Below are 13,711 nucleotides of genomic sequence, written 5' to 3'. Positions count from 1 at the left end.
TCCCCCTCCCCGTGTCCTCAAGTCCATTCTCTACATCTGCGTCTTTATTCCTGTCCTGCCCCTAGGTTCTTCAGAACCTTTTTTTTTTTTTTGTAGATTCCATATATATGTGTTAGCATATGGTATTTGTTTTTCTCTTTCTGACTTACTTCACTCTGTATGACAGACTCTAGGTCCATCCACCTCATTACAAATAACTCAATTTCGTTTCTTTTTATGGCTGAGTAATATTCCATTGTATATATGTGCCACATCTTCTTTATCCATTCATCTGTCGATGGACACTTAGGTTGCTTCCATGTCCTGGCTACTGTAAATAGTGCTGCAATGAACATTGTGTACATGACTCTTTTTGAATTACGGGAACCCAAGTCTTCTAATCCTAAAAACCTTGTATTCTTTCTGTAACATTATGCTGCCTTCCAACATCCTAGAATTCAAAAAAACCTGTGTGGGTTATACCCTAGCATTCAAAAAATGCTCTCAACAAGCATCAAATTACAAGAGTGATGCCAGTTAGGCCTTGACCTTTGGCCTAGGATAAAGCTTTTATTTCAACCTACTGCAAGCCACAAGAACATTTACATATTTACTGGTTAAGAGAGTCAGATGTTTTGGTTGCTCTGATGCCATCATTAATATCTTCCCATCAAGCCAAAATGATACAACAATCAATAGACAGACAGCCTCCCTGAGGCCCCGAGACAGCCAAATGTATTTACCAGCCAGGGTTTTTGTTAATTAGATAAAATCCCTGGATCAATATGCAGAACATTTACCTATACTGTAGCTAAGCACATTCTGGACACCTTAATCCTGGCACATGGACAGCAAGTGCCTCAAGCCCCAAGCTGGCGCATCTGGGGACAAGAACCAAACCAAGCCATCAATGCAGAGCTAGAATAAATGTGTTTAGCCTTCAACAAAACCCAACCTTTTCTTCTTTCCTGTGTTGCAAATCAAACCAGACTTTTTCCCAAAGGTATCTAGTAAAAAACTTTTAACTGGTATGAAGTACTTTATTGTCTAAAACCATCAAACCAGAAATCAAAACAAGATTTCAAAACAATCTCTAAACCGATCATTGAGGCAGCATGCTGTATATGGCAGGAAGAGTCAGAAAGACCCACTCAACTGCCTAGTTGACCTCTCCACTTGAATACCTCACTGGAACGTTAAACTCAGCATGTTCAAAAATGAACTCATCTTTTTCTTCCAACCCAGTCCTCCTCCAGGATCTTCATCTCAGTGAATGGTAACAGCATCTCCACAGCTGATCAAGCCAGAAAACAGAAATTCATTCTTAACACCTTCTTCTCCTTAATCAACCATATCCAATTCTATTCATTCATTCATTCATTCATTCATTCAAGATTCACATATTGAGTACCTACTACATACCAGGTACTGACACTGTTCTACACATTACCAAGTCCTATCTAGCTTACCTCCTCCATCTCTGCTACTGACATCTTACTTCAAGTCACCACCTGCCATCATCCTCTCTGGTCTGGACTACTCCAGTCACTTTCAACCGGTCTTCTGCATCCACCACAGCTCTATCAATCTATTCTCCACAGAGCAGCCAGAGTGATCCTTTAAAATTACAGATCTAGACCATGCCACCATGTATGTGTCTCTTTCTTTCTCTCACATACACACACCTTAAAATTCTTCAATGGCTGCCCACTGTTCTTAGTAAAAATAAAAATCATTAACTTGGCCAACAGATCCAGTGTGATATGGTCCTTGCTTAACTTTCCAACTTTATTTCACACCCTCTCCCACTTACTCTCTAGAGTCCAGTCATACTGGCCTTCTCTAATTCCTTCACATCTTTGCTTGACTCAGGGCCTTCTACCTACTGTCCTTCTAACACAATGTTCTAGTTTTCTCTTCATTCTTCAGAGTTCACTTCAATCTCACTCAGATGCTTTGCCTTACTGACAACATACCCCCACCCCTAACCCCTCTTATACTCAAGGTTAGATTCCCAAGTGTCTTGTACTTCACTTTTTAAAGAGTTTTATTAAGATATAATTCACAGGACTTCCCTGGCAGTCCAGTGGTTAGGATTCCGTGCTTCCACTGCAGGGGGGCACAGGTTCAATCCCTGGTCGGGGATCTAAGATCCCACATGCCGTGCGGCTCAGCCAAAAAATAAATAAAATAAATATTTAAAAAACTCTCCTCTAGGGCTTCCCTGGTGGCACAGTGGTTGAGAGTCCGCCTGCCGATGCAGGGGACACGGGTTCGTGCCCCAGTCCGGGAGGATCCCACACGCCGCGGAGCACCTGGGCCCGTGAGCCATGGCCGCTGAGCCTGTGCGTCCGGAGCCTGTGCTCCGCAACGGGAGAGGCCACAACAGTGAAAGTCCCGCGTACCGCAAAAAACAAAACAAAACAAAACAACAACAACAAAAACTTCTCTTCTGAAAAAAAAAAGGAGAAATAAAAAAGATATAATTCACATACCATAAAATCCATCCATTAAAAAGTACACAACTCAATTGTTCTTAGTAGATTCAGAGTTGTGTGATCTTGACTACTAACCTCAGAACATTTTCATTAGCCCAGAAAGAAACTCTGGACCCATTAGCAGTCACCCCCTATGCCCTCCCAACCCCAGCTTCTCCAGTCTTTGGCAATCACCAATCTACTTTGTCTCTATGGATTTGTCTGTTCTGGACATTTTATGTAAATTGAATCATATAATATGTGGTCTTTTGTGTCTGGCTTCTTTCACTTAGCATAATGCTTCCAAGGTTCATTCATGTTGTAGCATATACCTAGCAGTACTTCATTTCTCTGTACTGATAAATAATATTCCACTGTATGGCTATACCATATTTTTATTTATCCATTGATCAGTTAATAGACTTTGAAGTTGTTTCCCTCTTTAGGCTACTATGAATAATGCTGCTGTGAACGTTCATGTACAAGTACATTAATATACATGTTTTCATTTCTCTGCAGTACATATCTAGGAGTAGACTTGCTGGATCATAAGGTAACTCTATCTTTAATATTTTGAAGAATTGCCAACTGCTTTCCAAAGCAGTTACACCATTTCACATTCCCACCAGTAATATATGAGGATTCCAATTTCTCCACATTCTTACCAACACTTGCTATTATGCCTTTCTGATTACAGCCATCCTAATGGGTGAGAAGCAGTATCTCATTGTGGCTTTGATTAGCATCACCCTAATGCTAATGATGTTTGGCATCTTTTCACACGCTTATTGGTCATTTGAAAATCTCTTTCAGAAAAATGTCTATTCAGATCCTTTGTCCATTTTTAAATTGGGTTAACTTTTTTATTGTTGAGTTGTAAGAGTTCTTCACATATTCTGGATGCAAATCTCACATAATTTGCAAATACTTTCTCCTTTTCTGTAGGAGAGTCTTTTCACCTTCTTGAAAGTGTCCTTTGAACACAAATGTTTTTAATTTCCATGAAGTCCAATTTATCTAACTTTTTCTTTGGTTTCCTATGCTTTTGGTGCCATATCTAAGAAGGCTTTGCCTAGCCCACAGTCACAAAGATTTAATTCTATGTTTTCTTCTAAGAGTTTTATAGTTTTAGCTCTTACATTTAGGTCTATGATCCATTTTGAGTTAATTTTTGTGTATAGGTGAGGTAGGGCTCCAACTGCATTTTTTTGCATGTGGATAGCTAGTTGTCCCAGAACCATTTGTTGAAGAGACAAACTGTTCATCACTTTGAAGTACATAATTATAATTGCATAATTAGTCACCTGGCTCCCAGTTAGACTGTAAGTACCAAGAGGGCAGAAACTGTGCCAATCTTGTTCACCACTGTACCTCCAGCACTCAGTCCAACTTCTAGCTCCTAATAAGCATTCATATATATTGGTTGAACTAAGTAATAATTCTATTATTAATAATGAACACTCAACAACTCTGTAAGTTATAGGTATTATCATTTCCATGTTACTTGGTCTTATAGAAGTTAGGCAACTTGTGCCTTGTTTTGCTGGTTCTCGATTTTTGACTTAATGTGCTCCCTCTTCACCCGAGAAGAGGGTCAATGAGCTCCTCCAGAGCAAGGACTGCTTCCCCTTTCTAATTTTGTTGCCACCAACACAAATTCAGCTCAGGGCTAGGCACAACGGACAGGCTGGACAGATGAGTGACTGAGGGACAAATGGACAATGCCCTCCATGACCAGGGCCCTTCCAATCTCCAGTCTCTCCTGGCCTCAGGCTGTGATCCAGCAACACCAAACAGTATATAATTTCCCCTCCTCACCACACACTCTAGGCTGTTTCTTGCCTCAGTGCTATCACTTACACTGTTCCCTTTGCCTGGAACGCCTTCTCCTTCTATTTGCTAAGCCCTCCTGATATTTTAAGACTCTAATCTTTTTCACTAGGAAATGTCCGAGAGGTGTCATTTCCTCTAGGACATTTTCTCTGGTCCCCCAGGTTGATTAGTGGCACATCCTGGCCTCCTGTCTCAGCACTGATCACACTGTGTTACCACAGTCTTCCCCAGACTCCTTCACTGAGGGCAGGAATCATGAGTGGTCAGATGTGCCCTGTGCCAAGTATACAACCCAGCATATGACAGGTGCTCAGTAAAATTTTGTGAAATGAACAAATGAATCCTGGAGAGAAAGGGTAAGCAGTCTGCAGTCCAAGATTGACAACATCAGACTTCCTTCTTTTAAAAAGCACTTGGGCGGATGGAAACAACTGAGTTAATCACTCAGCAGAGGGCTTCCCTGGTGACACAGTGGTTAAGAATCTGCCTGCCAATGCAGGGGACACGGGTTCAAGCCCTGGTCCGGGAAGATCCCACATGCCGCAGAGCAACTAAGCCTGTGCGCCACAACTACTGAGCCTGTGTTTTAGAGCCCGCGAGCCACAACTACTGAAGCCCGCGCGTCTACAGCCTGTGCTCCGCAACAAGAGAAGCCACCGCAATGAGAAGCCCGCGCACCGCAACAAAGAGTAGCCCCCGCTCGCCACAACCAGAGAAAAGCCTGTGTGCAGCAACAAAGATCCAATGCAGCCAAAAATAAAATAAATAAATTTAAAAAAAAAACCAACAAAAAAAGCACTCAGCAAAGGCCCAGCTCCCTGCCGGGAGAAGGGAAGTGGGTAGGGGTATAGTCTTTCACCCAAGTTTGTTCGAAAGGAAATGTGATCTCCACTGGGAGAACAGGAGGCCTCACTTCTGCCAGCCCCGACAGCTCCTCACATGGCTCAGCCCGAGGTTGGACAGATGTCCTTCAGACTGCCCTGTGCCCTAGGTTTCGGGTGAGTGGATCCTGAGTCCAGAAGCCAGGCTTGGGTTTGGGCTGAGCCCAGAAGCAGGGCCACCTGCTCATGCTGCTGACAGGTGGGACAGGGGCCTCAGGACTGGGCTTTCACTCCTGAAGAGCCAGACCTGAACTTGCTAAAAAGGTTTAAGTGCCTTGGGGGGAGGAAGGAAACAGTTGCCACACAGGGAGAAAGGAGGAGAGGACAACGGGAAGAAAAAGGGACCCAGCCTTCCTCTGATATAGCCAATGGGAGTATGGAAATAAGACTCTGGATTGCCTACTTCAGGTTTGCTGAAAAGTCAGTAAAAAGCAGCTTTCCCCAACTTTCACTGTGCTGGAGAAGAGGATAAGACATGTGGGAAACCAGACCTTGTCCCTGCCCTGGGGAGGCATACAATCCAGGGGTTTAAGGTGAAGTCTAGCCCAAACCTTCTTAAAATAAAAAAGAGTGTGGTGAGTGGCAGAACCTTCCCTGCCCCTTTAGCCACGCAGGCCCATACCACAAACGGTTAGTCAGCTCTACATAAAACAGGTCAACAGTGCCCATACTTCAGGTGGCTGTCCAGAGCTGTTGGCTTGCTGCGTGAGGATTCCTCATCTGTTCCTGATTTGGGCAGCATGGGAACCGCACTGGTTTTCCTGTTCGTGGGCTGAGGGCCTCCTCAGTCCTGATGTTCAGCTCTGCTTCTCCCACCTGACCTCCAACCTCTCTTCTAGCAAAGGATTCCTCTCCTGCCATAGCTAACATGGCTCTTCCTAGATGACCCACGTACCCTCCCAGACCAGCAGGCAGGTGTGGGGCAACGGGCAGATCACACTCAGCTGGGAGGAGTCAAGGAAGTCTTCACAAGGGCTGTAGGACTTGAGCTGACGCTGGGAGGCTTTAAGCAGAGGGTAATGAGCACCGTGTACAGAGAGCCATCTGTGTGGAGGGCCCACACCTAGAACCTAGGAACTGCAGATTCCAGAGTATCCTTAAAGAGGATGATGAAATTTCCCGCCTCTGAGCAGAAGAGCTTCAGATTGCTGCCCTTCACTATCCAGAGCTCTCCCAAGGCTCTGGGGCCAGCGGAAGGTAGGGGGCCATCAAGGCAGAGACACACACAGCATAGAATCCAGAGAGGGCAAGGAGGAAAGGAGAGTAGAGGACAATATTATTACCAGGTCTGAGTTTTATTCCAAATACTGATTTAACCACATATCATACACATGGTGACCCAACCACGTATAAACTATAGTAAATATTTTTTAAAAATTGAGAATGGAATTCTATCCTGGTATCGGCAGGTCTGTTGGGCAGAACTAAAGGCCAGGACACACAGAGGAAGAAATTAGGGGTAGCGTTAAGCATCTGTGCAGCGTCTAGGGTGTAAAAAGGCTAAACAAGGACCTGCAGTAGGAATTCAAGAAAGCTTCCTTCTAGCAAGGGTTGTCGGGCTCTCCCCACCCCTACCTGTAGGTCTAGCTCTCTGAGTGGGAAGAACTGTGATTGGTAGGTTACATGTTTGTTTCCTTGAGACCAGGTGGTGGTAGAGGGGGGAGACTGTCAGTTCTGAGGGACAGGGTCTGTGCCTTGCTCATCTCTGACCCCCTCACGAGGGGTGAAGGGAGATTCTGATTGAGTCATCATGACCAAGAGAGATAGGACAAGAGGAGGCAGGAGAAAGGCAGGTTAGAGACTGGTGACACACAGGAAAGTCCCTACAGACCCGATCCACACAGGCAAGGATGAATGCTCTGAATCACACACACAAAATAAATTCAATCACTTCCTGTAATTTTGGGGCAGGGGTTTACCTGCTAATGAGAAAAATGTGTATTTGAAAGAACTAAATCAATCAACCCTTGGGGGCTCAATGGAACAGGGTAAACTCAGCCTCCCCTAGGTGATGGAAAGGTGGATTCACAGCACTGCTGCTCTGTAAATGCACTGCCTATACTGGCTCGCCAGAGGAAAGCAGCAGCCTGGCAGCAGTTACCTCAGCAGTCATCAACAGGTGATTAAAGGGTCAGCAAAGGCCTTAAAGGATGGGGCACAGCCACCTTCCGCCCCCTCATGCCATTGTACTGCAGCAGAAGGAAATGAGGCTCATCTGTTTCTGGCCACGCAATGCCTGGAGTTATGAATGGCTCTTATAACAACAAGCTGACATCTGTGCTTGGTTTTAAAGATGCATCATCACATGTTTATTAAACTATTGCTCCATAATATTTATTTGGCTACGAAGCAACTCCCAGCCCATACTTCCAAAAATGGTTTATTAAAAACTAAGCCTTGAACATTAATACTCAAAAGCACCCTTGAGAATCAATAATAATGCTGCAGATAAAATGCAAGGGAATCAAAGCAATAAGTCTTGATGGGGGCTGTGACTGCCTTTCAACACTTTCTTGTATGTTCAGGCAACTGGAGTGAGGGAGAGCACCAACGGGTGTGCAGCGCTGGGTGCAGTGACAGCCTCTCCAAACACCTGACTTCTTGTTTAAAATGTGGACATAGTGGCAGGGGAGGGAGGGTGTCCTATGGCCACCTACCTCTATACAAAAGGCAAAAAAATGGCCAAAGTTAGGCCTAATGCGGGCCACTAGTTTCACCAAGAATGAAGCCTCTGCCCCTGAATAACAGCCCCATACTGATGCCCTATGTCTGAGTATCCGTCCAGGACACAGACTCTGCCCTGCCCTGGGCACCAGGCTGAGGCCCGAGTCAAGTCCTGTCCCTGAGCAAGAACAAGTCTCAGATCTAACTGACCTGTGGTCACTAGGGGAACATCTGAGCCAGGGAGGCTAGAAATGCAGTCAGTCCCTGGGCAGGAGCCCAGCATGTGCACCCAGCCCTGCAGGCAGGCTGCTCTGGCAGAAAGGTCTCTTCCAGCTCCCTCTCAAATCTCCAAGCCTCTCCACTGGTGCCCACCTGCACCCCATCCAGGCAACAAGCAATTACAAGTGACCGATCCCACAGAGAAGCAAGAACAAACTGGAAGATTCATTGAAGAACCTACAGGATGTAGAGGAACTCCAAACCATACCCTTCAAAGAACAAAACAGCCAAAGGATCGGGGATGTTTGGGGCCAGAAAAAAGACACAGGGACTGATTCTCTACCTTAAAATATCTAAGGGTTGACCTGGGCCAAAGGAGCCCAAGTGACTCGGTGACTACAAGGAAGACAAAGGGTTCAGTTCCCAGCTCACTGTGAGGATTTCCTCCAAGGCAGAGCCACCACCAGAGCAAGGGGCCCATCCCGCTCAGCCCTCCTGCGCAGGAGAGCAAGGCTTGGGGTATGACACTCACCTGTTGACTTCTTGGACATTGTTGGCTCGAACAGCTTCCACCAGGGCTGCATCTGAAGAGAGAGGGGGCACTGGTCAAATCCAGGGCCAGGACCTACCCCTCAGGGCTGCTTGGAGGGCCCAGTAAGACAGTGGATATGGAGGCACTTCAGAAACATGGGCTTTAGCAAGTGAAAGGATGCCAAGATATACAAAGAGAAAGCTAGTCATCCCCTGCCTACGTGGTAGCCTCTGTTAACAACTTGTCTTCCACATCTTTCTATTAGAGCCCAAACGCTTAACTCTCATCACAAAGGTGATCCAAATAACGTGTTAGTACCACGTGTGGCCTACAGTAAACACTCAGTGTGTGAACTCCTTCACTCTTCATTAGCTATAAAGCTCTGCAGGTTTATGTGATTATCACTGCTGTTATTAATCATCCCCCTACCTTGCCCCACTTTCTCCCCCCACTTCAGTTTCTCAGCCTAGTTTTGAATCTTGATGTCACAGGTCACAACTCCAGCAAGAGGGACAGGATAGGGAGGAGCAGGCAGGGATGTGGGCCCCTCTGAGAGTGGAGACAGGCTCGACCAGGAGGCCAGGCTCCAATACACTCTGCCCGCTATTCACCATGTGCTATGGCAGCCCCTCTCCCTCAACCCCAGCTTCCCTGACTATAAAGCAGAGACAGTAATCCCTGCCCTGATGGCCTCACAAGGATGCTAAAGAAATAAAATAATGGCTGAAAAATCTGCAAACACCCAAGTGCCACGCCCAACAAAGGGAGATCCAAAGCAGAGGGTTCCAATCAATCCTTTAGGAATCACCAGGCCTAGCAGAAAGGCGATGTTAAGTCTGTGCTTGGTTTTAAAGATGTTAAGTCTGGCCTGGCCGGGGCAGCCTGTAGGCTGCTGGCACCACCTTGTGGCCATAAGGAAAAGCTGCCTGGCTCGAAAAAACTCAAGTCAGCAGAGGCACAATTCTTTCCTGGGCTGGTGCAACACTTTGAGCCCAGCTGGTCCTGAGCTCCACTGATGGGCCCTGGACAGACTCATACCCATCCCTGTCTCAAGGAGCTCTCAGTCCAGCCAAGAGAGTCACCCAGTAAAACATGAGAGGAAGCACTGGAGCAGGGTGGAAGGAGCAGACTCGGGCTCCAGTCCTAACTCTGTTACTTACTTTCTGTATGAGCTGGCTAACTTACCTAACCTCCTGAGCCTCAGTTTCCTCATGTGTACAATATCCACCTTATGATGCATATGCAAACCAGTTCTGTGGTTCAGACCTATGCATATGCCTCCACCTCACCTCCTGGCCTAGACTGCAGGGCCAGGTCTTCCTTGGTTACCTTCCCCAGTTACCTTCTCCCAACACACACCCAGGCATGCTTGGGCAGCCCCTAGCTGGAAGGGAAAAAAGCCTTCCTCAGATATTGCTGTATCCACTCTCCCCTCAGTCTTTAAAAAGAAGTGGCCTCTGCAAGGTCACAGAGGGAGTGAGGAATGAGCTGAGATTAGAACTAGGGCCTCCTGGCTCCTAAAGGGCAGTAATGACTGTGCTGCACTGAGGGTCTCAGCTTACAACTCAAAGTAAGGAGACAGGGTAACTGGCAGGTCAGAAAGGTTGAACTGGTCATGGTTTTGGTCATTATCTATTTTGGTGAACAGACCCTAGTCTCTTTGCTGGGGTTCACATGCCACAAAGTCCAATCTGGAGCCCCCCAAAAGCTCTAAGGCAAGACCTTGGACACCTTCCCCCAATCCTTCTAAACATGCTGGCCTCGGAACATTCCCTGCTCATCAACTTTCCATTGCCTACAGGAGAATTCCAACCTTTCCAAACCCTCATGCCTGATATCCAGACCCCACTCCATCTGCTCTCACCTCATTCCAAAGACCCCCTGTCCTCCAACCAGGCTGGACACTCTGCTAGCCTCTATACATGCCACGCTGACCTGCGACTACTTTATCTTTGTTCCCGGAAACCTCTGCATAGAATACAAACCATCTCAAGGTACATTTACTAAGTACCTACACTAAATACCAGAGACTATGGTGGACAAACGTGAAAGTATTAGGGAAAGGAGCTGGCATCAACCTGAAAATATCAGGATGCACTTGCTGCTCTCATGGAGCTCACAATATTCACTCTCCTTTTCATCTTTGCCTTATCCTTCGGAACTCAAGTTCAAATTCCCCATCCTCCAGGAAGGTCTCCAATCATTCAGGAAGGCTTTCCTGACCCTGCTGACCTTCTGATCCCCCAACAACACACTGTCAGACCACTCACCAGACCCACAGGTCTAACTGCCTGCACTGTCCCCTTAACTGGCATTGTGTTAAGTTAGGAGTTCTACATCGAGCTCCAAAGTAGGCACACACAGAGTATTAAAAATACTGGAAGTAAGAGAATCATAGCGTACCCAAGCTAGAAGAGCCCTTAGGGTTTCTATTTCAACACCCTCATTTTGTAGATGAGAAAACAGAGGACCATGAGGAGGAGCAAAACTCCAAAGTCACAATGGGAGTTAGAGGCAGAACCAAAACAAGACCCCAGGTGTCCTTACTCCCCATCCAAGGCCCTTCCTTTATAGTTGCTCACATCTGTTGAATAAACAAATGAATGTCAAGGGAGTCCCTCCTCTTGGTCCAAAATCTCAGAGCTTGGGATGCATGGAATCTAGGAACACCATACCTTAGTCCTCTCCCTTGAGGAATGGCTGAGAACCTGAGTAGCTGGACTCACGTAGGCCAGAAGTCTAGCTCTCTGCCTGCTCTCCCAGTCCCTGTTCGGCTCCATGCACCCAGGGGGGATGCCAACCTGGGTCAGCCAGCCCCCATGGTTGCTCTGGGGCTCTATAGAGCCACTTCCTTGTCTTCCTTCTCCTGCCAACTGCCCCACATAGCAAGATCACCTCACGCCTGAGACCAGGCACAGCAAAACCTTAGGAGTCTCCCTGATGGATACACTCACGCTGCTGAACTCCAAGAGGAGTCAAAATAACAGCACTGTAAGAGTACTGAGAAGTCATCCTTCACTGTATAAGTGGGGAAACTGAAGATAGAGAGGAGCAAGGGGCAAGCAGGGCCAAAGCTGGCATTGAAACCAAGTCTCCTCTTCCTTTCTCAGGCCACCTTAGGGAGGGCAACTTCTCTAAATCATCTAATGGTTGCCCTTAAAACACGCGCGGTTCCTTGGAGACCTCTTAAAAGAGGAATTGAACCAGGTGATACGGTAGAGAAAATGCTCCCATTGTACAGACAGACAAAGTGATGGTCAAAGAAGGGAGGCTTGACCTGTAATAACTGTATTATTATACAATAATAGTTGTACAATTTGGGAAATTATACAACTCAGAGACACTGAACTCTTCGGCCTGCTCTATGACCTAATAATGTCTATGTCCTACAAGGGCTGAGGCTCCGGTGGTCTAAATCTATATGCACCTCCCACCCTCCAAAGATAAGGAGTCAGGACACTCCTCCCGCCTCTCACTTCCACAAACTCATACTGTCCAGATAATCACCCTTGTTGGACGGGCTCTTGCTGTAACAGTGTACCACCAGCACCGTCGCCAGCGCCCACACGCCCATTCCGGCCCTGTTGAGGACCCCGTTCCAGCTGTCCTGTCCAGGCAGAGTGTCTTCAGGGCTAGGAAGGCGTCTCCACGTGGCGGCTGCGAGGCAGGGGGTCTCGGTACCTCCTCTCTGGCGCCCCCCAGTGGCTGCCTCTCCTCTGGTGAGTAAGGCCGGCGATGTTCCAGGGCGCCCCCCGATGGCTGCCCTCAGCCACTGAGGCTCCTCGCGTCCCCCGGAGGTCACACTCCGGTCGGTGGCACTCCCACGGCTCCGGAGCGATGGGGACCTAAGCAGCTGGAGGAGCAGCCGCGGCGCCGGCACTGTTCTCCTCAACACCAGGGACCCCAGCATCGTGACAGCTGCTTCGATAACCCCCTGGTGCCGGCCCCTGTGCTGTCCACGTCCAACATGGCTGCCGCGGCGCGTTCGAAGACGCCGCGTAGTGGAATTACGCACTACTTCACGGGAGTGGTAGTCCACAGCCCTAGATATTGACGCAGCGGAGGAAAAAATAAACTACACTTCCCAGAAGGCTCTGGAACTTGCGCCAGAATGACTGCCGACTTACGGGAGCCCGAGGTATGTTGGGAAATGGAGATAGGGCGGGGGGGCGTGGCAAGAAGGGAAACAACCAAGTAGGGGCGCGGCGATCAAGAGGTAAGGCTGAATTTCCAGAGCGGTTTTCCAAGTTTAGTTAAAACGTGCGACGCAATTTCTAACTATTGTAAATTAAACAGGAATCTTCAGCGAAGGCCAGTTATGAAACTTATGTTTATTTCTTTTAGCCTACATCTCTTTTCAGCCTGGAACTGCTTTTCAAAAAGATATCTAGGTAACTGGTGTACCTGAAATAGGAATTCCTTTTCTTTTCCTACACAGACTTCCTTTCGGTTGAAAAGCTGACGCCTAATCTTGCTTTCTTGCTTGTCTTATTTTCAAAGGGCTTTCACATGGGCTATCTCATCTCATCCTCATGGTAGGTGCATGTGGGAACCTGGGCAAGGACTATAATTCCCGTATACAGGGAAGGAAATTTAGGCTCAAAAGTGAAATGATTTGTCAGTATATCAATAAATAAGGCTCAAGTCTTCTGACTCCAAGCCCATCCTCTCCATTAACACCTGCACCCCCAACCTGCTCTCTCTTCTCCAGAGTGAACCCACAGGTAGGCAAAGGAGGAAGCTCTTCTTTATGCCAGTTCCAGCTCCTGCTCCTGCACTTACTTCACAGTATCAGAGCCTTCCCAGATGACTCTATTTAAATTAGCAATCTTCCTTCCCCTGTCTTTCTTATCCTGCCTACTTTTTCTTCATAGCACTTACCACCTGACATACTAAATACTTATTTGTTTTGTTTATTGTCTTTCTCCAGTAGACGTGAGACCCACGACACAAGGACTTTATTTTTTTCACTTTCACACATCACTAGCACCCAGAACAATGTCTGGAACAAAAAGAGGTACTCAATAAATATTTGTTCAGTGAATGGCTTACTCTCACTTTATTAGTGTGGGGGAATGACTATGAGCTTTAGAGTCCAGGCAGACCTGGATTTCAATTATGACTCT

The 13,711-nt window shown here is 47.0% G+C and overlaps 1 protein-coding gene across 1 annotated transcript in view; it reads right to left on the bottom strand.

The window, feature by feature from the left end:
• Nucleotides 1-12,510, bottom strand: part of CLPB (ClpB family mitochondrial disaggregase) — a 148,823-nt gene extending 136,313 nt beyond the window's left edge. Inside the window, exons 1-2 of the mRNA XM_082626742.1 lie at nucleotides 12,093-12,510; nucleotides 8,586-8,637 (exon numbers count right to left, since the gene is read on the bottom strand). Coding sequence (XP_082482868.1) covers nucleotides 8,586-8,637; nucleotides 12,093-12,495 — 455 coding nt within the window. The 5' untranslated portion in view covers nucleotides 12,496-12,510. The remainder of the gene's footprint in view (nucleotides 1-8,585; nucleotides 8,638-12,092) is intronic.
• Between the last annotated feature and the right edge of the window lie 1,201 nt (nucleotides 12,511-13,711).

This window comes from Mesoplodon mirus (assembly GCF_964341445.2).
Source record: "Mesoplodon mirus genome assembly, chromosome: 7".
Classification (NCBI taxonomy): Eukaryota; Metazoa; Chordata; class Mammalia; order Artiodactyla; family Ziphiidae; genus Mesoplodon; species Mesoplodon mirus.
Note: the sequence above shows the minus strand (reverse complement) of the source record. Positions and strands in the feature narration are given on the sequence as shown.